This window comes from Hesperophylax consimilis, chromosome 19 (assembly GCF_061612785.1).
Source record: "Hesperophylax consimilis isolate HC1 chromosome 19, BYU_Hcon_1.0, whole genome shotgun sequence".
Classification (NCBI taxonomy): Eukaryota; Metazoa; Arthropoda; class Insecta; order Trichoptera; family Limnephilidae; genus Hesperophylax; species Hesperophylax consimilis.
Genome location: NC_142854.1, coordinates 13,916,317 through 13,942,126, shown reverse-complemented (window position 1 = coordinate 13,942,126; position 25,810 = coordinate 13,916,317). Strand labels below are relative to the sequence as shown.

Genomic DNA, 25,810 nt, shown 5'->3' with positions numbered 1-25,810 from the left:
CATGAGACACATACGCGAGAAGATCACCGCAGGAGCGGTTCCGCTTCCGGATAATGGGCGGATCCGACGATCACCGGCAACAAGGATGCCTACTGCTCTTGGCTGTTGAACAAGGAATAAATGCTGCTTCGATTTGAACTCCTCAAGTATTTGTGATTCGATCGCAGGTGTGTCACATGGTGTATCCCAAAAAATTCCGGGTATGGCAAATGTACAATGCAAAATGGTTAATGCTAAAAATACTGGAAGTGCCTTACACCGAAACCATATATATAAAATAAGTAGAACAATCCACGTACATTGTCATAAATCCTTTATGTTACCATTTAACAAAAAAAACAGCTGTTAAGGTTAAACCCAAAAGTATTCATAATCTGCTCTTTCGTACATGGTGTAAATTTTTTATTTATTAAAATACAGTTTTTGCGATTTATGCTTTAAAATATTAAGATGAATTATTTGTTTGCGCCCGTACATACGTACTATGAATATAAATAAATAGTTTGGTCCGCATTAAAACTCAATTATTTCAAGTAAGGCATACAAATACTTTAAAATGGATATTGAAGCGTAGGTCCGGCTATGTTCCCACTCATACTACGAGTTTCTGTACACCGTGTATAGATATTTTTTTATTGAATAGAGGGTTACATAATACAACGTGTTTGGAAAATAATGAAATGTAAAGAAACGGAATGAAATTTTTACCTGTATTGTATTTATTCTATTTACCTGTGTTGTTTTTATTCTATTTACCTGTTTTTTTTCCATTTTCTTGTATTGTTTTTATTCACCTGTATTATTTTTATTCGATTAACCTGTATTGTTTTTATTTTATTTATGTGTATTGTTTTTTTTCTACTCGTATTTTAGATGCATGTTTAAGTACAGTTCTCCCATCTGGAACCCACATTACAATATTCATGCACAAGCTATTGTAAGAATACTGAATGAAATTCTTACGCTTTCTAAATTTTAAAATGGATATCAGCAATTTTTTTGAATTAAAACATTTTTAAATAGTATGATCATGCCTATATTATCGGACAGAAATATTTTCATTGACTTTGTGTTTCTATAAACAATTTTTAATTATGCAAATTGATATTCCAGAATTGCTTGCATTGGTAAGCTCTCGAATTTCTCTACGTAATATTGGAAGTCGACCAACTAACACATGTATTCCATATTTCCCACTAAATATATACAACAGATTGTTACAGAGACAGTTCAGTTATTTATAAAACTGTATAATTTTTGCTTTGTATAAATATAAATAAATTTTGTGTTTCTTTTCTCACTACACCACCGGTTCATCCATCAGTCCATGTGTCTTACAGCATCTCATCTGCCGCTCATCTCGAACGCGACATCTCCCAACACAGTACGTCTTCGACAGCGGTCCTAGTAGGTCATACCAAGTACATTAGCACCTCGGTTAAATAATCCCATAGCCCAAGTGAATTATCAACTAAACAGCAAGGATGAAGAGAATTTTGTGCGCCATCGCTGCGATCGTCCTGGTCTATGCTGTTAATGGTAAGTACCTACCAATCATTAAATTAGAATTTATTCAATTTTGTTTATTTTGATACTTTTATTTTTTACGTACAATTTAATATCGATTGTGCTTAGGAAAAAGGCAGCAACCCTCAAGTTTTTTGAAAATGACTTTTTAAATACATCTATTTTTTCGGTTTTGAAAATGAATGAATGCAAATCTTGGAAGTGTAAATTAACCCACTTCCCGATATCTGATCTAGTTGAAACTTGGCAGATAGACTCGTTTTTAATGACAATCCATTGTATTAACTTTTGGTGGCAATCGCACATACACACGCGAATATATAAGCATTTATCTAAAATTGAATTTAAATTAAATGTAACATTTTAAAAGTTCACAGCAGATAAGAGCCAGTCCTTGGGGAGGAAGGTTTAATCCTCAGCAAAAAAATGTTTTTTTTAAATACATTTAGTAAAAAAATATATAGGTATCATAGTAAAAAAAAGATTTTTAAGGGTTGAATGTAAAAAAATCTTTTTTTTTTACATTCAACCCTTAAAAAAAAAAGATTTTTAAGGGTTGAATGTAAAAAAGGAATCATGCCACAAAAATCAAAATAATAATAATAATAAAATTCAAGTGTATTCAAAACATACGGCGAGAAAAACTACTTCTTTCGTATTCATGCCTCAATAATTATTTCATATTTAATTTTACAAGGAAAAATATAATCAACCACCTACCAATAAATACGTGATTAAAGATTTTCACGGCCAAAAGTATATCTGTTTTTGGGGAGCACATCACACATTTGCCCTGATGATGGACACTGTAACGTTGTCCGAAACGTTGGCTAAAGAAGGAGTTAGCGCAACACCTACTAATTACTACCTCAAATTTACTGAAATTGCACATAATTTGTATATCAATTCAACTATTGACAAATCTGAACCAGTTTTCATGAAAAATGTTAATTTGATTGCGTCACAATCTACTTGATATGTATACGAATGTGGAATAAATCTTTCAAATAAAGATTTCATTATTAATAATTCGAATTTATGAAATTTTAGAAATTTGATTCTAGAATACAAAACTGAAATCCTTGTACACAAAATGTTGTTAATTATATTTTTGAAACATTACTTTTAGCTAAGGTCAAAAACATGTAAAGATGTGTTCACAAGACCTTGAAGCTGTTTTTTACATAAATAATATTAAAAAAGTATGTTTTGTTGTGATATTAAGAATTCTAGTGCTAAATCACTATTTTGATTAATCTTTATAACGAATTGGTGTCCATTATGGATACCAAAAAATATGTTTTAGATAAATATAAGGTTTTCCTATCGTTCGCTTGAGTAGAATACAAATTTTTAAAAAAAATTACTCGATAAAAAATATAAATGTAAACTACGATTTTTTTTTTGATTCAATAGAAATGTATGAACGTGTAAATAAAACAACTTTAAAAAAATACAGTATTATAGCTAAGATTATCTGTGACAGTTTCACTTGATTAAGTTTTTTGATTTCTTATAAAATTATTTACAAAATAAATAATAACCAGTTTTGTGCTTGAAATCGAACGATTCTAGACTCCTTTTGTGAAGCGATTTGATTCCTATTACCTGCAATATAAGGTATACCAAGAATATACACATTTTTGGCTTGTAGCTTCCACTCAACGTTCACAATCTCCGAATCTATAGTAAAAGAGCTTTCTATCGTTGAGAGCTTGAGATCTATTTTTTTTTTAAATACTATATAATGAACAGGTTTACCACGTAGTAATGCGAAATCATGTGTTTTTGGTTTGAAAATTTGGTCGCCTAGAAATGTTTCAGATGCTTTAATTAAATACTGCGAGTAGAATACATCTTGGCCTTTGAAATAATCGAGTATTTTTTAGATAAGTCTTTTTATAAGCCCAGAAAAAAATAATGTATAAGGCCTATGAAAACTGCTTTAAAGTTCAAAATCTCCTTCTTACGAACCCATTTTCGGTTATGGTTTTATTGTATAATGTGGCAAATTAACTTATTTATAAAATGATAGGAAAAAAAATTAAATATTTGTGCCTTACTTAATAAAAGGCACTTTTTGGCCACGTTTTTTTCTTGCATAAATCAAAACAGGTGGATGATGTTAAGCGGGAATTTAAACCTTATCGCCATCTACGTAAGGGGTGTTATTGATAGCGGCTCAATTTAAAATATTACACGACGTAGTGCATCGCCTTAATGCTATGAAATGTTTCCTAGGATTGGATTGAAAAGGTATTTAATTATTTCACATTGCCAATATATGTTATCTGTATATCTTTCGCAAAATATGGACTCCATGTTTGTAAAGGTTTTCAAACAAATAGCAAGCTTCTAATACACGGAGAAAAATGAGTATTGCGTATCTCTAATAAATTATCGGTAATACAGTTAAAAGCGAGATTGAAGGTTTCCTGACAAACTTTTAGTAAAGTCCTAATAAATCGGAACACGTGTTCATGTACCTGTATTTGTCTTTCCGACATCGTGATAATACGTTCGCATTTTACTAAAATATCAGGAAACCTATTAATTCATTCGATAAGGGCCTGCAATCCCGTGGTAAAAAATAATTAATCATAGGTAAGTACCTACTTTATCGATTTATCTTTTTTTCCATCAGTTCCAATTTTGAAAATTACACGTAAATTCAAAGCAAATCCGAGTTCTAAAGTTGATTGTAGCAGAGTTAAAGACGGACAAACAAGGGAAACTAGTCTTTTTTTGATCTGTCATCATATTTCGCATTTTAGAATTAAAGTGAAACATGAACATTCAAGGCAGTCCGTTTACCTTGATACAAGTGTATCTTCCGTCATTATCGCATTGAGTGAGGTAAAATCAAATGGATGAATTATTTATTGAAAATTAATAAAATACTTCGTTTTAACCACTTTTAAAAGTGGTTAAAACGAAGTATTTTATTAATTTTTAATTAAAATGGTGCCACAAAATAAGTTTGCTGAGTTAGAAGAAATTATTTATTGAATTCATTTTGCAATCTATGGTGCATTTTTATAAAAATGTAAGCAAATATATCGACTGTATATGGCCTACCAAATTAAAAAAGGTTTAATTGTTAATTTAGAAAATAAATCTTTCTTTATTTGTTCCCTATAGACTGTAAAACTACTGGACCGATTTCGCTGATAATTTCAAAGGTTCTTATGAGGAGTGGTTAGGTTGAAAACATTATATTTTGCACTCTGCCAATCAATAATAGAAAATGGAATTATTGCTTGGGGAGGAGCAACAAACTCGGCTATCAATTACATAGAAACCGCGCAGAAAACGATCTTAAAGGTAATACTAAAAAAACATAGACTGACTGATACAGACCAAATATTCAACAGCTGTGACGTACTAGATATACGCCAATTATACGTTAAAACACTACTAAACTACATTTTTGACAAAAAAAAAATTTCAACATACACAAATTAACACTAACAGACCAGTTAGACAAGCGTACAAAGAAAACATAAAAACTCCGACAGTAAATTCAAGCTTTGGACAAAGACACTACCAATATTATGATATAAAAGCTTTCAACAGTGTAAAACTTGTAATTAAAATTGAGGAAAATAAAAATAAATTCACACACAAAATTGCAAAATGGATTAAAGAACAAAAAAGACAATATTACTAAAATGTCATAGCATAAAATAAAAATAAAACCTACACGTAACACACAAAACCAATATAAACACACATGTTTTAAATGTATTATTTTCTCTTTAAATGTATTATGTAGATTATTAGATTATATTTTCATATTATAAAATGAAGGCGAGTCAAGTCGGGCAAGTCACCTAGTGAGGCCAACATTACTGGAAAACCTTGAAATGTAAAAAATATTGTAACAAATAAAAAAAATAAAAATGGTAGAAAACTTCGGGACGCCGAAAGTATTTCTGCCTTCTCTCATAACCTACTGGAACGATTTTGCTGAAAATTTTAAAGTCTGTTCTAATAGGTGTTTAATAGTTTTTAATGTTTAATAATACAGTATTTTAGCTAAGATTATCTGTGACAGTTTCATTTGATTAACTTTTTTGCTTTCTTATAAAATTATTTACAAAATAAATAAAAACCAGTTTTGTGCTTGAAATCGAACGTTTCTAGACTCCGTTTGTCAAGCGATTTTAATGCCTATTACCTACAATATAAGGTATACCAAGAATATACTCATTTTTGCCTTGTAGCTTCCTCTTAAAGCATTATATTTGCATTGAAATGAGAATAACATAGCATTTAAATAGCGTATTTTAGTGTCGTTTCACTTCAAGTGCGCTTTACTATAACAAACTTAGAAACGGTATACGAGTATTAGTATTAGTGGTCATGATCTTAAAATTATTCCTACAGTGTGTCTTACCCAATACGGATCTTATAATATAACACTAAATGTACAGTTAATGCAAAGCGATGACAAAACAAAGAATAACAATAACAACAGCAGGACAGGACAAAACAAGAACATTAAAACTAAAACAGATGGCACGATAAACTTAATCAAAAACTAAGTAAATTTTTTAGAATAATATTATTATTTTATCTGCAAAACAGACCCAGTTTTCTAATCCAATATTATTGACAACCTCAAAACTTTACTCAAAACCATTCATACACGTCATTTATTTCATAATAATACCAGCTTTACTCCCCGTGGACTGAGTTTCTATTGAAAAATGTGGAACAAGAACTATAGCCCTTTCTTTTTCAAAACTTCATTATCAAGTAATCTGAAATAATTGCGATAACCTAGGTACATTCCAAACAGCAAAATCTGTGCAAATTTCATGTAGCAAGCGATCTTCCTTTAAAAGTTTTCACAGTTTCAACAAATACACAGATTTCAGGTTTATGGTCAAGTTAAGAGGAAGCTACAAGTCAAAAATGTGTATATTCTTGATATACCGTATATTGTAGGCAATAGGCATTAAAATCGCTTGACAAACGGAGTCTAGAAACGTTCGATTTCAAGCACAAAACTGGTTTTTATTTATTTTGTTAATATTTTTATAAGAAAGCAAAAAAGTTAATCAAGTGAAACTGTCACAGATAATCTTAGCTATAATAATGCATTTTTTAAAGTTGTTTCCATGACGCGTTCATACATTTCTATTGAAAAAATTTTTTTTAGTAGTTTACATTTATATTTTTTATTGAGTAATTTATATTTTTATTTGTTTTCTACTCAAGCGAAACGTTAGGAAAACCTTCAATTTATCTAAAGCATATTTTTTTGGTATTCATAATGTACACCAATTCGTTATAAAGATTAATCAAAATAGTGATTTACCATTAAGCTTCACCTTGTGATCTCATTACCCTAATAAGACGGACTTCATGGTTGAGGGGTAAAGCTCTTGACTAGCAATCCGAAGGACGCGCGTTGAAATCTTGGCGTGCGCAAGTAAAAATAATTTGATAAATTTGTGTTATTTCACAATTTATTCATTAAAAATAATATGCAGTATAATTGCAGCACGTACCAGACTGGAAGATACTCTCAGTTTCATCCTGGTGTAAGAACACCATTCAGAATTGAAACTTTGCTTGAAATGGCTTAAGCCGTGTATGTGGACCAGATCTGAATAGCCAGGTACTCTTACCTTCCTCTACCCCATCTACTTCCCATCTTATTGGGGGTGCCATAGTCTCACTGGCTCCCGACGGTTGGAAGCAGTTGGGATTCTTGAAACTTGGAACTCGTCAAAACGAAAATTCAACCTACCTGTAAAAGGTGAACAAAAACTAGATTAAATAGTTTACGTAAGTTAGGTTAAGGTTTAGTTTTGTTACAGACTTTATATATCTTTATAAAGTTATGTTGAATTGCCATTGTGTTCAGTTGGAGCTCGGAACCAAATAATACATTTAAATACAGGATTTTCCAATAAGAGGTATTATTTTGATATTCAATCGTAAAATATGAATGGTTTCGTTGCTTGTGTGGCACGTAGCACCGTCTTGTTGAAATTAAACGTTGTCCAGAATAATACCATCCAATTCCGGCTATAAAAAATCATTAATCATCTCTCAATAGCGCAATCCATTCACCGTAACTGTTGCTCCAGCCTCATTTTCGAATAAGTACGGTCCAATGACTCCGTCGGACCATAAACCGCACCAAACAGTCACACGTTGAGGATAGAGAGGCTTTTCAACAATAACTCTTGGGTTTTCCGAGCCCCAGATGCGACAATTTTGCTTGTTGACGAAGCCACCGAGGTGGAAATGGGCCTCATCACTCAAGTGAATTTTAATAATTTCAATGCGTTGTTGAAGCGTGTATCGTTCCATTTTTATTAATGGCGTAGTTTCTACTTGTCAAATGTCAAAAAATGATAGCTTCAAAAGTAACATCTACCGAAATAGCGGGCTATTCAAAATAACACCTCTTATTGGAAAGCCCTGTATATTATATATCTAATAACGTGTTCTGCAGTTACGTTCCGCCCAAATCTGCAAACGTTTTACTAAAATTAGCATACAATAAAAATGCCCACTCAAAAAGCAGAAACTTTCACTTATTTATTCATTCTCAAATATGTAGTAAGGCAGTGAGTGTATATATTTTTTCTTGGAAATGTCAAGACTCATTCATAACAGTTCATCAGGAAGATCGTAGTGCGATGTGCAATACAGAATACGTCGATTTATATAATGCGATATTACTGACGCCATTATCAACGTATTATCTACCGACATAATATGCCAGTTTCCTTTGCGATGTTGATCTTGGAAAGTTCATCGAGAGCAGTTGCTTTCTGCCATGCTTTATAATTACTTAATTTAAAGTTTACAGTAAAGAAACATTAATATGCCAGTTTCCTTTGCGATGTCTACATAAACACAATGTTTGGTCACAAGCAATACTCAGAAAGTTCACCGAGAACAGTTGCTTTCTATCATGCTTTAGAATTACTTATTTTTAATGTTTACTGTAAAAGAACATTAAAATGCCAGTTTCCTTTGCGATGTCTACATAAACACAATTTTTGGTCAATCAGCAATATTCAGAAAGTTTATCAAGAGCAGTTGCTTTCTGTCATGCTGTAGAATTACTTATTTTTAAAGTTTACAGTAAAGAAACATTAATATGCAAGTTTCCTTTGCGATGTCTACATAAACACAATGTTTGGTCGCTTAGCAATACTCACAAAGTTCATCCAGAACAGTGGCTTTCTGTCATGCTTTAGAATTACTTATTTTTAAAGTTTACAGTAAAGCAACATCATTATTATTTTTATTACCGCGCAACTTCGAGAGCAAGTGAAATCATGTCATTCTCATTTCTATGGAGTGTTGTAAGGCTAAAGGAAATGGGGAAGGAAGGAAGCTGGAAAAGATGAAGGTTGGGAAGTATAAGTAGGTACTAAGTATGCACAGTGTACAGGATGTTAAAAAAAGCCTAATCAACCCGTAGAAAACAAAGTATTTTTGCTATAAGACATCCATTACACTTAAATACACTTTTCTGTGTTTGACTGAGGATTAAACCTTCCTCCCCAGGGACTGGCTACTAACTGCTGTAAAATTTTAAATGTCTCTTAAGGCGATGCACTATGTCGTGTAATGTTTTAAATTGAGCCGCTATCAATAAAAACCCTTACGTAGATAGCGATAAGGTTTAAATTCCCGCTTAACACCATCCGCTGTTTTGATTTATGCAAGAAAAAACATGGCCAAAAAGTGCCTTTTATTTTATTTTGTGGATGTTCAGGCGCAAATTTTTAATTTTTTTCCGATCATTTTATAAATAACTTAATTTTCCACATTATACAATAAAATCATAACGGAAAATGGGTTCGTAAGTAGGAGATTTTGAACTTTAAAGCAGTTTTCATTAGCCTTTACATTATTTTTTTCTTGCGCTTATAAAAAGACTTCTAAAAAATACTCGATTATTTCAAAGGCCAAGATGTATTCTACTCGCAGTATTTAATTAAAGCATCTGAAACATTTCTAGGCGACCAAATTTTCAAACCAAAAACACATGATTTTGCATTACTACGTATGGCATCGCCAAACATTAGTTTGTTTTTAATTTTTTTTAAATGTCTTAATAATTTTAAAAAAAAGATGGTTGAAACTTTCTCCACAGGAACTGGAGTCAAAAACGTTAACACTTAAGCCAAATCCCAATTGAATAGTACCGACATTTATCGGCTGTAAATTTACATGAGTGCCAAAAAAGAATGCATTGTCAATGACAACGAGTATATCTGCCGACTTTCAGCTAATTCGGATGTCGGGAAGTGGGTTATTTTCTACTTCCAAGATTCCATTTCATTCATTCACTTTAATTTCATTCTCCTTCCCCTCCCTACTCCTTTCATCTTCACATTCTATCTCAATTTGTCAATTGTCCCACTGGCTCCGCGCAGTTAGAACCCTTTGTTACCTATCCACTTAAGAATACGCATGTGTTTTTATAAACCTATATTATATTATAGATATCACTTGTGACAGGTAATTAATGCCTTTTTAAAAACAGCGCCGTCTATAGGATGTAAAAGCAACACGTGCTATTGTTTCTCTATCTGCACAGAGAGACTGAGCCACAGCAACGCATGGCGGGGTATAGCTAGTATCTAAAATAAATATCTGCTGCCGCTATGACTGTGTATTTGTAAGTAATGCCACAATACGAAAGACAGAAAGCCGCGTCATTGAATTGCACAAGCGGCATAATACTTGGGTACAATTATACGGATTGTGCATTAATTAAATACTACTTATTCTAGACGGGTACATCTGACGTCAGAAGGATGTAGGATGTTTCGTTTTACAGGATGACATTATATGATTACCTATGTACGTACTCTGTGCTTTGCATAGCAACAGGCTAAGCTTCGTTACTCTGAACTCTGAAGCAGTGACGGCTAGCTCTTAGGAGTGTTGCAATCTAAATATAATAATCAACCGATAATAATCGAAAAACGAAGGAAATAAGGGTAGTAAAATTATTAAGTTAAGGCGATGCACTACGTAGCAATGCAAAATCATGTTTTTTTGGTTTGAAAATTTGGTCACCTTAAAAAGGTTTCAGATGCTTTAATTAAATACTGCGAGTAAAATACATCCTGGCTTTTGAAACAATCGAATATTTTTTAGATAAGTCTTTTTATAAGCCCAGAAAAAAATAATGTATAAGGCCTATGAAAGCTGCTTTAAAGTTCAAAATCTCCTACTTACGAACCCATTTTCGGTTATGGTTTTATTGTATAATGTGGCAAATTAAGTTATTTATAAAATGATCGAAAAATATTTAAATATTTGTGCCTGAACATCCACAAAATAAAATAAAAGGCACTATTAAACTATCAAAACAGCTGGATGGTGTTAAGCGGGAATTTAAGCCTTTTCGCCATCTACGTAAAGGGTGTTTTTGATAGCGACTCGATTCAAAATATTACACGACGTATTGCATCGACTTTAATTAAACCGGCTCTAATTTTCTTTCTTTGTATCACGTGTCATAAGTCACGTGGTGCGTGCGGATTCCACTCCGCTCGTAGAGAAACGTCATCCGAGAACATCAATATGTATACGCCAGAGCGTGGCTGTTGACCACAGTATCGAAATTTCACCGAAACATGAGCGGCGCTCGCCAATGTCTCTTAAACTCTTCGGTGAGATGGCGCCACTTTAGTTTACAGTTCGCATACCGATCATTCCAGTAGGTAGCGATAGATTGGCAATATTTTTAGGGCACTACCCATTTTTGTGAGTACAATCCGCTACTGATTCTGGCGTACTTACCCCCATGGTTTCATTATAATCTGGCGAAGAACAATACATTATATTATAATATTGAAAGTTTATCATAATTTAACACGCTTTTAAACGGAATATTAAATTTATAGAAACAGTATAAGTACATAGGCACATTCTCAAAAATTACAAAAGATGTTTTTTACAATAATGCATCTTTTTTCGTTTGTTTTTTTTTTTGGTTTGACTGAGGATTGAACCGTCCTCCCCAGGAACTGGAGTCAACAACACTTTACCCAAATTCTAATTGAATAGTACCGAAATTTATTTCGTATATGAACTTCTGTAAAATTTTATTTATTAACTATAATGCTATCCATTTTCAGAAAAATGCGAGTGTGCGCGCGCGTTTTTTCATGAGTGCCACCAAAATTAATGCATTGTCATCGACAACGAGCATATCTGCCGAGTTTCAGTTCGATCGGATTTCTGGAAGTTGGTTAATTTCCACGTGGTAGAGGAAGACAGAAAATTACGTGACTGGCTCAAGTTTTTTTTATGAATATCGCACAAGAGCCAGTGAGATTATGGTTTTGAGTTCGAAGTCTACAGAGTGAAGATTGTCCTTACGATAACCACCCTACGTTAGAGGGTGCACAGAACAAAATGAATTACTTCAATCGTTCCAGAGAACATATTATGTTATCAAGTTATAGATGAGATCTTATATTTTTTCTTGTGTGATGTTATCGTTGAAGATCGTTATTTAACGGCAGCATCTGCAATTGAAAGTGCTGGAGTTAATAATATGCAAATAACATCGTCCTTGAATGATCACAACTTGTATGAATGGATTGGCATACGTTATGCATACTTTAATTTCTCACTGAATGACCCAAAAGACATTAATTCTTAAAATTTTATAGCCTAAACATATTCGTAAATAATTCATATTTTTGTTGCTGTAGAAATATCTGACTGATTCATTTAATGAAAACATATCTGAAAAACAAAATGATCCAAGAACATTCATACATAATAACAATAGATGAAAATAACACAACGCTAGACTCATTTAATAATAAAACTCCCTATAGCATTCATATGCCTCGTTTCGAAAACATAGATGTAAATGAAAGTTCCCTACAATATAAAACAGAGCACAAATTTATTTCTGAAATCACATGTTGTAATTTGTTCATTTTATCGGCCAATAGCGAGCGTGAAAAGCAAACAATCTAACTTTTAAGTTCTTGCTGGACAAGCTTCTAAAAACGTACGCGAAACCAGCGAAGATCATTCATTTTGTGGCAAAGGTGTTGTCGTAATTTTCTTGCGCTAGAAAGAGATTTTTTATCAATTGCCGTTCGAAGCTATCTATAAGCTATCCACAAGGTATATATATATATATATATATATGGGTACCGTTTTTCGAGCGCGCCTATACTTCGGAGACATTTGTATAGTTTTGGTTATTTGTATAGTGCTAGAACGAATTGTAAGATTTTTATCAATTGCCGTTCTAAGCTATCTACAAGCTATCTGTAAGGTATGTGTGTGTATAAATATAGATGTGAAATGATAAAGTCCGTGAGAGCTCCTACCTAAAATTATTCTATTTCGATTGCTTCTATTTTTTGTGTTTGAAAAAAGATCTTCACAAAGCTAAAGCAATGTGAGTTGGAACTAACTTGCTTGAAGACAAATTTGCTTTGTGCAGACCTACAAAAAAAGCAATGCTTCTTCCGATCCATCGACTGTGAAAAAGTGCACTTTTTTGATAAATGTTTCGGTGTTAATATTCACAGCCATGTCTAGATAATACATAGTCAATGGCCAAGAAGATACCAGTCTACCACTGAGGTCACCCACTTTATCTGTTACCTGTCGGGTTCAAAAACTTAATGATTTCTAACGATTACGAGTGACCATGTTTAATATGGTTTTTTCCTCAAAAATTACCCTTCACAGATCATCCCCAAAGATTTCATAGGCCCTAAAGGAAATGATTTACCTTAGGAGATCAGGTAGCAGGGAGATCGATAAAGCCCTATGTCAATACACTAAAGATGAAATCCGTAATCCATGTTAGCGATATTTGCGAGCACGGTTAACGATTGAGAAGAAATATACCGCACGACTATACAGGGTGTATCGGCAAGTACCCGACAAACTTTAACCAGCTATTCCTCAGCACATTTGGAGTAAAAAATGTTATGGGCGCTTTGCTGTCCGGTAACATTTTTTTCCATTAAAAACAAAAAATAAATAAAAAATCCACACTCCGTCACTGTCATTTGCCTTGTTTCTCGCGTTCAACAGCTGTTATTAGCAAGTGCGTCAAAAAGTGTCCTCGCTCTTTCGTACACACTAAATAATAATAGTTAAAAATGAGACGAATGGTGCTGTGCCATTTCGTTGTGATTGTAAAAGCGCGCCAACGTAGGTACGTACGTACATTATTCAACGAAACTCGAACAAAATATTGCCAGACGGGTTTTCAAACTTTGACAAAGGATAAAACATTGGTGACATGTGGTGAAAATATGAATAGTAAATTTTTTATTTAAAAAAAAATGTTACCGGACAGCAAAGTGCCCATAACATTTTTTACTCCAAATGTGCTAAGGAATAGCTGGTATAAGTTTGTCGGGTACGTGCCGATACACCCTGTATACAAATTTTAGCGCGGCTTCCATAGTATCAGATAAGCTTCGGCTAACTATAAATATACACATTTATTTTAAATAGTGTCGTTCATTACATGTCAATTCATAATGTTGTAACTCCAATGTTGCCATCGTATGTCGAATTTTTTATTTATTGAGTTACCAATATCTGTTTGGATATCAACAGTGCGACCGTGATCGGGAAATTGGTATAAAATCGTCGGCAGTTACGCCTATCGATCGATTATTCTAAAGTTATCGATTTCACTGTGCTAAAACCCTAGGGCCAGTAATAAAATCTCTGAAAGTATTTCTTTATTCGAAGAAAGATATCGGAAGGTATATCTGCCTATTTTGATTTCATATCTCGTGCTATTAAAAATAAGATTTTATTAATGTATGAAAATGAATAGTTAGTTACTTCGCAAACACTCTACACCTAAAGTTAAAGGCAGCGTAAATATATTATTTTTATTCGAGACATTGCCATTAGCAAGTAGACAGTTAGTGTTTGAGGCATCTTTTATGTAAACAACGTTCAGATTGTTCAAGGATAATGGCCAGTGCCGGATCAACACAATACAGCGTAGGCAACGGCCCATGGGCCCGCCACCTTTAGGGGGCTCAAGAGAACGGATTAAGGCGATGCACTACGTCGTGTAGTATTTTAAATTGAGCCGCTATCAATAACAACCCTTACGTAGATGGCGATAAGGTTTAAATTCCCGCTTAACACCATCCGCCTGTTTTGATTTATGCAAGAAAAAAACATGGCCAAAAAGTGCCTTTTATTTTATTTTGTGGATGTTCAGGCATAAATATTTAATTTTTTTTCGATCATTTTATAAATAACTTAATTTGCCACATTATACAATAAAATCATAAACGAAAATGGGTTCGTAAGTAGGAGATTTTGAACTTTAAAGCAGTTTTTATAGGCCTATACATTATTTTTTTCTGCGCTTATAAAAAAAACTTATATAAAAAATACTCGATATTTCAAAGGCCAAGATGTATTCTACTCGCAGTATTTAATTAAAGAATCTGAAACATTTCTAGGCGACCAAATTTTCAAACCAAAAATACATGATTTTGCATTACTACGTATGGCATCGCCTTAACCTTTCCTTATCTGTCTTGTGTATTTACTACACATTGCTTCTAATACTCGTAACTTTAATAACTCTATAAATACAAAAAATTCTGGGTTCAGATTTTAGGTATTCCTCCGTTATATATTTATGCACTGAATTAAAAAATAATATTTTACATTGTTTTCAAATTCAATTAAAAATCAGAAATTTTTGTTAAAAATCGGGAACAAATAAACCAATACAATCAACCGTGTGACACTACTACGCGAAGAGTGTGTGAGGAAATGACATGCTATTGATGTCCCGCTTTAGTTCGCTATGCGGGAACATGATAAATCCACACGTCCGCAGTTTTATTTTGGTTTAGACCATCGATACCTACGACTGCATAGCTGTGTGTGTGCGTCCAGCGCCCATCCAGCGCCTGTTGTGCCAGTCGGTCGCGGGCTGTCTTTAGATTTACTGTTGACTCCTCGCACGTTTTTTTAACATCTGCCGATGGTTTTTTTTATGTTTTCAGCAATTGAATTACAATTGTTATCAATAATAATAATAATAATAATAATTGGATAATTTGTATAGCGCCGTTTTTGTGAAAAATCACCTCAAGGGCGCTGTACAATTTATTTCCTAGGATCTACATTTGTTATTTAGACCAACTGTGCCAGCACGAGGTTCGTCATCCGTTCAGGCATGTGTCTGCCGCCAATATAGCGCTGACATGTATCTGCTGCCAATAAAGAGCGCTGACACAACATCCTCACATAGACAACAAACCTTGGCAGCACCGCTGTGACGCTCGACGAAGACAGAAGATGGAGACTCTGCTGCAAGAGTCCTAGGTAGCGAAGGAACTGTACCAGCTGCTGCAGGGAGAGAGACTACCCCGTCCACCAACTGTGCCAGCACGAGGCTCGTCATCCGTTCAGGCATGTGTCCGCCGCTAATATAGCGCTGACATGTGTCTGCTGCCAATAAAGAGCGCCGACACAATATCCTCACATAGATAACAGACCTTGGCAGCACCGCTGTGCAAAATCACCTCATCCTAGTTTACCTTAGTCTCTCCAGTCACCTCCCAGCCTTTCATGCCACCTAGTGCATCCTCTCGACCCTTTCAGACTCCTTCCTGGCTCCAATAATTCTTTCTATTGTCGTGATCCGACGATTTCACACCTCTGTCTCAGACCCTTAGGGCTTGCTTATCGCAGGCTATCATAAGCAAAATCTTGAACCAAAGTCAAAGTGAAGTTTATGAGTGTCATCTGTAACAAAATACATAAACAAAAACAGAAAATAAAAACAAAGACAAAAACTTTAAACAAAATATGGCTTATCTGTCCTCCATGCAGACATCCTCGGTTGAAAACTTTTGTTTTAATATATAATAAACATAAGCATAATATTAGCTATGAATATTCAAAATTTTCCGATTTTATATCGCTTATTTTGAGATGTGTATTGACTACACAGCACCGGAACGCGTGGATTTTTTAGCACTGTAAGGGAAAGGTTCAACACCATAAAATTACGCCTTTCTTTATTAAAATTTACTAGATAGAACATATTGTTTCACAACAATAACTTTGTGTTCAATTTGTCATGGAAAGGATTCACAGACTTGGGAGTGAATTAATAGATTTTTTTATATTTTTTAAAGAAAGACTAACATTCCCAAGGATAACTTGACAATATTTGAAAATCTCCTACTACAATGTTGCTTGTGTTGTGATGGAGGACTTAACCAGCCGAGGAATTGAACACTACGCCTGGGTGGTACCAAAAGGCGATGTCCACTCAGCCACCGACCGGTCATGTTGCTAATATTTTCGTTTTTATTTTGGATACATTTAGAACCAAATTAGTTCATCACTTTTTAGTCAAAGTCAATAACGACATATCATATTCTATGCATATGCTTTTGAGTATTCTTAATATACATATTTTTTTATTATTTCGAGGGTTCTTCAAAGGGCTTGTAATTTTCCAAGTATGTATTTTGCACTTCATGCTATATATTTAATTTTATTTACATTGTATTGGTGATGATCTGGCTTGTAAGTCACACAGACCATCAGGGAATAATTAATTCCCTTTGAAAAAATGGGTTGATTGCAAAATTCACTCTGCAGGAAAAGTAACAAATTATAATTCAGCCACCAAATACATAAAAACAGAAGACTCACCGAAAATATCACTCGCATTGAGTTTTGCAGCGATTCCTTAATCTCAAAATTCGGTAACGGACGGCAATCAGCACAAGAACACTTGCATTCGCACCATGATAATATAATCTGTCACGACAAGCTCTCAAGAGAATAGAATTTAGAATAATATTGAATTAGCACATTGTAATTCCAAAAGTACTGCCACATTATTGTGACAAAAATATTTTTAATCCTTTAGTCTTAAATCGACCAAACAGGAATAGTGGTGACCTCTTTTGTCAAATAATATAATTCGGATGAATCCAGCTGATTAATGCATAGATGACTGTAATTCATTATAACTTTACCTACAGAGCAAAATCTATGCGAAAATTCCCAGAGAGGTCTATAGTATCACTATTTTGAATTTAAAATTTAAAATTTTATTTAAAACTAATTTTAAGTCTACTGCTTTTTCATGTATTGTTATTTTTTAATTTAATGATGTTAAGTTTAGGAGTTCGTTACTGTTGTTTTTAATTTAATTTATAATCTTATTGCAAAAGTTCAATTAATAAATAAATTATAATAATAATAATATTTACATCATAAATATATTTACGGTACGTTCCAGAGTAGAAGATACTTTCAGTCTCGTCCTGGTGTAAGACCACCATTCAGAATTGAAATGTGGCTTGAAATGTCTATCGCCGTGTTTGTTAGCCAGTTCTGAATAGCCAGGTACTCCTCCACTTTCCTCTTCACCAACTCCTTCCCTTCACAGGATACCCCTATTAGGGATGTTATATAATCATTGGCTCTAGATGGTTGGGAGCAGTTGGCACCCTTGGGCGGTATTCACAATAAAAAATGACAATAACAATGGCTGCCAAGTGAACAGACAGTATAAAGTTTAACGAAATAACTATTGAATTCCATTTTGACTGAAATATATGTTTCTCGTTCTTATTAAACTGATGCAAAGTGTTTTTAAAATAATTTATGCATATTAATCATGGATATTTACCGATAAAACCGATAAAAATCTTGAACTGCCTTGTTGATTCATCATATCTGTTAGAAAGGATTGCATTTCGTTGCCCCAAGCAAAACACCAGATCGAACGATTTATTTAGAATACCACATAGTAAATCCAAATACGCGCAAAACTCTGTAATAGTACGTATCTGTGAAACTCACAATGCCTCTAGAGATGTTGACATTTTCAACCATAACTTATATCATATAAAATTCAGCTTAATAAATTAATAAATTAAAATACTTTTATTTTATTCGATTTTTTTGTTGTGAAAAAAACATTATTATTACCCGTAATAGTATAGCTATGCGAAAAGTTGTATTTTTTCTATTTGTTTTTAATTTTATGTATTTCTTTATTATGTTTATTGTTTTGCCATTTAATATGTTGTGTAGGTAAAAAATACTAAATCAACATTTAAATCGATGGAACTTAATTGGTCTAGAACAAGGCTGCCCAACCCCAGGCCCGCGGGCCACATCGTGGCCCGTGAACGAATTATAAGTGGCCCACGTGAACCATTTTCAAAAAACCCGCCAATTTTAAAAAGTGTCGCGGGCCCGCGGTAAAACAAACAATGCAGCTTGCGCGCGGTCACCAGTGTTGCCAACGAAGGCGATTTATCGCTATTTAGGCTACTCAGAACGAGAATCAGCGACGAAAAAATCCAACCTGTTGAACTTACTTTTTAAACAAAAATACACCGGTTTTTGATATAATATTTTTTGCGTCCGAAATGGAATCTTGTAGCCACCCCCTCCCCCCCATGGAATTCGAAAAATTGTTTTGGGGAATCACATATGATGTTTTTGAGTGCGCGGAATTTTTTCTCAGCGAAGTTCCGTAACAACCCCCCCCCCCATGGATTTCAAATATTTTGTGGGGAGCACTCATTTTGAATTTTTTTTGTGGGGAATTATGTTTTATAGAAATTCTCTAACACCCCCCCCCCCCCCCATGGAAATAGGAACCGTCAGGTATTCAGTGGCCCGCCAGTGATTCAAAATCGTCAATTTCGCCCAACTGTTAAAAAGGTTGGGCAGCCTTGGTCTAGAACATATGAATGTTTATTGTTATAATTTTTTACTGTACGACTGTTTCCTTCCTAAATAAAAAAGAAATAAAATAAATAAAAACATATCGTAAACTTCTGCATGGAAACACATAACTTTCAATTCGAATGTATTTTGGTTTGAGTTAAGAAAACAATTCTCTGCGGCGCTTTTCTGTTTGTGATACACTGAGATATCGTAGCGTTCGAAGTACGGTCCACGCACATCCGATCAACGTCCGATGTGAGATATTTCGGAAATCAGTCGGTTAAAAGCGCTCGCCGGGCAGAGTTCTCCGGCTTCTACTTCAAAATGTCGACATGCACGCTGAGATATTGTACAAGTGGTACTGGAAAATATAGGGAAAACCATGGTATAACCTTTCATAATCAGTAGTCGTGTAAATTGATTTATTAATCGTAAAAACTCGTGTAGCACGGCGGCACGCGGCCTCCGGTCACCTTTGACTCGATCGTTGACCTCGTTCGAGGTCGGAAGGATTCGGGCGACATCAACAGCCGCCACTTCCCGCACGGGAATGTGAAACATTGTTTCACACTGATATTGCAAGGAATGCTCATTGGTGTGATATGATCAGAATGGGATTTTTTTTGATAATCCGACACTGGTAATGAGTAATCTAATTGAGCACGCGAACACAGATATTATCATGACATAATGACTGTATACGCCTGCTACAAGAAGCCTGCAAGTGTGTAGGTGTGTATCGTCTGTCGCGTGGGTACATCGCCACTGGATGCATCTCGCAATTTCCCAATAATATCTATATTAACCAATATGGAATGTGTGTAAATGTAGGTACAGCTTGACACGGAAAAATTGTGTAATTTTAAATTTATTGCGTAAGTGAGGTGGACCTTCTGTGACAACAATGAGCGTTTTTTTCGGTTCATGAAAGATTTCTATTTGTATTTCACTTTTGTTTTCGGTAATTTTATTTTATTTTACTTGGTTTTACGCCCATCTTGACTTTTACGTGGATTATAAAGCTACTCTAATTTGTAGGATTCAATTTGATGCTGGTATAGATTACGCTTAGTTCTATAAAAATTGAGTCAGTAAACATATAAATAGTACCCCCAAACTTGTTGCCCAGATCATGCATCCTATTGGTTAGTGAGTGTGTCTGATTAGTCTAGTTGGTTGTGTATGTATTGCAGAAGAATGTTACATTTTGTCTTGTGTTCCTAGTCGGTACATGGAATTTAATAGTAATGAATTAATGCAAATCTTAGAAGCGGAAATAAACCCACTTCCCGACATCCGATCGAGCTGAAATTTAGCAGAAAGACTCGTTATAGATGACAATGCAATTTATCAAAGTTTGGTGTCAATCATGTTCACACACCAGTTAATACACAAAATAAATGTCAGTCCTACACAATCGGCATCTAGCAAGGTCGGTAGCACGGTTGACTACGGTCGCTGTCAAAGAAGGTTTAATCCTCAGCCAAACAATATATATTTTTTCATTTTTACGGGTTTATTTTTATCAACCAATACTCTTATTTCACTTCCTTGCAGGCGTCCGTGGCAGCCATATTTCTTTTTTTTGTGAAACCCAAACTAAGAATAATTCGCTAAATATGTTTTCAGGATCATAGATTGGTTTTATTAAAAAGATTTTTTATGATAATGCGTATTAAGTCTGGTAGTCGTAAGTAAAATTTTATCCCAGATTTATTTCATATCCGAATAGTTTACAATAACACGTTCAATGGATAGAGAATTTGAGTTTTTTCCGGTTGAATCCCAACACCAATGTATGACTTCACAATGCAGCTACCTAAATGCAAGTATAAATAATATAAACATGTTACGTAGCATTTAAATTTGCGAATGCTGAGAACCTTCGGCTTTGTCTTGCTGCGATCTCAACTCGTTTTAACAACAGGTCTGTTTTTATTTATTTTAATATCATCTTCACTTCTATATGAGAGAATGACGAATTCCATTTTGTAGGTATCTTTGTAGATATTTCAAGGACTTTATTTGGCGGTAAAAATAAGCTGACGTAGCACAGTGGCTTAGTACACCTGACCCTGATGAAGGTTCAGGTTGAACTGAATCGTGTTGGTTATATATATGAAAATATATACAATAAAGTGGTATTAAAAATGTGGAAATTGTCAATTTATTAGTATTTTTATCGTCTGAGATTTAGGAATGTAGATTTGTAGAGAGATGCGCCAGTGTATATGGATAATGTAGTATTTTTCTTAAGGCGATGCCATACGCAGTAATGCAAAATCATGTGTTTTTGGTTTGAAAATTTGGTCGCCTAGAAATGTTTTAGATGCTTTAATTAAATACTGCGAGTAGAATACATCTTAGCCTTTGAAATAATCGAGTATTTTTTAGATAAGTCTTTTTAATAAGCCCAGAAAAAAATAATGTAAAGCCCTATGAAAACTGCTTTAAAGTTCAAAATCTCCTACTTACGAACCCATTTTCGGTTATGATTTTATTGTATAGTGTGGAAAATTAAGTTATTTTTTAAAATGATCGAAAAAAAATTATATATTTATCCCTGAAATAAAAGGCACTTTTTGGCCATGTTTTTTTCTTGCATAAATCAAAACAGGCGGTTGGTGTTAAGCGGGAATTTAAACCTTATCGCCATCTACGTAAGGGTTGTTATTGATAGCGGCTCAATTTAAAATATTACACGACATAGTGCATCGCCTTAAGAGGAATTGCTAGGAGGCTAGGATTAGAAAAAGGCAAATACTCATATGATGAAATTAAACTAACTCTAAACCTCTCTCCTTTTGAAGTCCGTCGGGAAAGAAATGACCTCATTTGCTTCTTCAAAATTATAAATGTCATTATTGATTCACCTACTCTACTGCAACTCATTCCCTTCAATATCTCCTCGCACAGACTCTAAAGAAATAATGAACTGCTCTTCCTCAACCATCATTCGACAAATTATGGATATTATTCACCATTGTCCAGAATGTGTAGACTGGTCAACTCAAGTCAAAAACTTAACTTTTTTGGGATAAGTCTGAATGATTTTTGCCAGTCGCTAAACAAGTGACGGAATATTATAAGTGTCCTGTGGTCCTGACCCTTGATTCGACTTGTCACTTTATTTTCTTATATTATATCTGCCTTATGTCTTTACTTTCATGTACCTTTGTCTAATCCTGTATTTTTCATTTTACTCACAGACATAGGAATTAATAGACGAGAAGATAATGGCGAGGGGTAAAATCAACTGTTGAAGAACGAAGGGAGTAAGGCTGACTGTGATTTGTCAGTAAATCAATCTGAAAGTAAATAGGCATTTCGCATTATAATATCACCATTTACTTCTTAAAAGTAAAATCTGCTTTTGAATGAATAGACATTTTTACATGGGAGCGCAAATTACTCGCCACGTTATGAACAAATTTGCGAAGTCCAAATTCGGCAAAAAAATTCGGTTCTATTTTCAGAGTCGAATATTTCGTTTAAGTATTTAGTTAAGACACTTTTATAAATGTTCATAATTTACTTCCCAGCAACCAACCAGCTTTGTGTTTCGCGTCCAGACGTTTCTCGATGTGATAGTATATGTTTCTAAAACTGATCTATATTATACGATGTGAATATGCTTAAAATAAAGTAAAATAATGCTTATATATGGAATGTAATACGACAATTGGGTTTATTCTCTTTTTCAAATCTATTTTTCATAGTACAAGTCAACATTTTGCCGTGTTATTTCGTAAAATGAACCGATGATGCCTCGACCATAGTTCGCAGAAGAATGATGACGTCACGTTTTCAAATTTCACTTGAGGCCATACGCGAGCACAGCCGGCTCCAATGGAACCGGTATGGGGAGTGGGGATAATACGCTTTTAATCACTTAGGGCAGGTCTACTAATATTCATATGTCTATGATTTTACTGTATTCGTGTTATTATTTTGTAATTTGTTAGCAACGTTGCTCTGGGTATTAATCATCGCAACCTTGCTCGTAAAAACCGGTATAAAATCGTCGGTAGTCACGCCTATCGATCCAATATTGTATAGTTATCGTTTTCACTGTTCTGGACCCCCTGATACTTAACACTTAAATGCATCGATGATCTTCATCTGCTTCTCATTGCTAACACTTTACCAGTGACCACGAGTTTTTCCAGGTTTGAGTTCAAAGTTTTGTCAGCGAAGTGTCCATAGTAACTTGTATGCAGACAGTTGTTGCATCTGAGCAGCATGCAGTTTGCATGTTTTAGAATATGTGCGATTGATCAAAAAATTTCTTGTTAGAATAACCTAGTATGTAATATTTAATCTTGTGGGTCGAAAATTAACTGTTATTATTCGTAAATCAAGCTCTGAAGATTGTGTGGTAAAGACTGGAACAAAGCAGTCATATGCTTTAATAGCATATTCACTTTATGTTATCTCATTTATACTTAGTTTTCTCTTTCATGCGTTTTGACCCACGTTCTCTTACAGTCTTGCAACCATTTAAATTGCTTTACATAGCAATATCAACACAATGCAAAAGGTTGTGACTAGGATGTCCCAACATAGGGTGTACCTAACAACACGGAAGGCTGTATAAGGCTGAAGGCTGGTTTAACTTTAAAGAAATCATCACTAAATTGATGATATATGTTTGTTTGTTTTAGCACAACGGTTCCAAGGCCCTCCTCCGCCCGGGAGCAGCTTCAACCAGCAGCAGCCGCAACCGGGTCGCAACCAGGGCGTTGGCAGTTGCAAGGAGAACAACGCGCGCTATCCAGTCAGCGGGCAGTGCGACGCCTATCTGGAGTGCAGGGTAACTTCATCACTATGTTATATTCAGGGGTGCAGGGTAACTTCATCACTATGTTATATTCAGGAGTGCAGGGTAACTTCATCACTATGTTATATTCAGGAGTGCAGGGTAACTTCATCACTATGTTATATTCAGGAGTGCAGGGTAACTTCATCACTATATTATATTCAGGAGTGCAGGGTAACTTCATCACTATGTTATATTCAGGAGTGCAGGGTAACTTCATCACTATATTATATTCAGGAGTGCAGGGTAACTTCATCACTATGTTATATTCAGGAGTGCAGGGTAACTTCATCACTATGTTATATTCAGGAGTGCAGGGTAACTTCATCACTATGTTATATTCAGGAGTGCAGGGTAACTTCATCACTATGTTATATTCAGGAGTGCAGGGTAACTTTATCACTATATTGTATTCAGGAGTGCGAGGTAACTTCAGCACTAAATTATTATATTTATGAGTGCAGGGTAAAATTGTGACTGTTTGGGCATGCACTATAAGTCAAAATGTGTGGGACAATACAGATTGATAAATTTTTTTTTTTTTGAATAAATTTATTGAGTAAAACCTCAAATTGTAATATTTAATTAATGAAGACAATATTAGCGATTTCTAAACGAAAATCTGAAACAGAAAAATCAAAAAAGGATACGGTCACATCTAGGACTCAAACCCAGGACCCTATAAGAAAAATGAAGACAATGTTGGAAGTTCTTATTCGAAGTATGATACAGTTAAATGTGACCGAAGGGGATAGGGTCCCATTAGCTCAGTGGTATAGCGGTGCCTCGGCAAGGCAAGGGTCCTGGGTTCGAGTCCTAAATGTGACCGTATCCTTTTCTGTTTCAGATTTTCGTTTAGAAATCGCTAATATTGTCTTCAATAATTAAAGATTGATAAATTAATTAATTCTAATCAAAAAGAGGTTCCATTCTTGCTCACTCGTTGAAATTTTACGATTGTTTCCTTTGCTCGTGGTCAAAGGAAATTTGTCAAATGAATGTCGCCAATTTTCAAATATATACCTACCTATACCATAGTACTTTTAGAGATAAGCCCTCTCGTGGTCTCTCTTTAGATATACCAGACTATGGTAGGGGGGTAAGGAGATGAGGAAGAGTTAGGATGGGAAGTAAGTGACTATTCAAATTTGGTCTCCAAATACGTCTAAAGCTACGTTTCGATTTTCAATTATGGTCTTTCATCATGGCGATACTGAAAGTATTTACCATTCTGAAACGTACCGCAAGTATACTACGAGTATAGAGTATACCTAACACAAATTAACAAAGTGATATTTACTTGCGAAAGTGTGCGATTTTTAACATACAATAGTTTGACCTTCTCACTTGGAAATGTATTTCAAAATATCGGTATTAAGCAATCGAACAATCAAACTAGGTAAATGCTCTTATTGTGATGGTAACTTGCAAATAAGAGTAATTCAATGCTTTAGTAAAAGTAATAATATTATTATGCGTATGTTTGTTCTCGCAAAACTCGAAATCTAGTCGACCGATATCGCTGAATATTTAAAAGTTTGTTCTTATTAGTGTCAGGAGTGTTTAGATAGTGGTTTGAATGATATTAGAAGTCGGGGACGCCCGAGAAATACTTAACGCAATATCTCTGCACGATAATGAGATACGGAGTAGAATGAAAGTCGATGTAATGTAGTTTTTTTAACAGTAACATTGTGGTTTACAGTAGTTAATGCAATAGCAACGCAT

At 34.3% G+C, this 25,810-nt stretch overlaps 1 protein-coding gene across 1 annotated transcript in view; it reads left to right on the top strand.

The window, feature by feature from the left end:
* The first annotated feature begins 1,372 nt into the window (after window positions 1-1,372).
* LOC149414855 (protein obstructor-E-like) overlaps window positions 1,373-25,810 on the top strand; it is a 43,147-nt gene continuing 18,709 nt past the window's right edge. Inside the window, exons 1-2 of the mRNA XM_089643545.1 lie at window positions 1,373-1,539; window positions 23,928-24,076. Of these exons, the coding sequence (XP_089499671.1) occupies window positions 1,485-1,539; window positions 23,928-24,076 (204 nt within the window). The 5' untranslated portion in view covers window positions 1,373-1,484. The remainder of the gene's footprint in view (window positions 1,540-23,927; window positions 24,077-25,810) is intronic.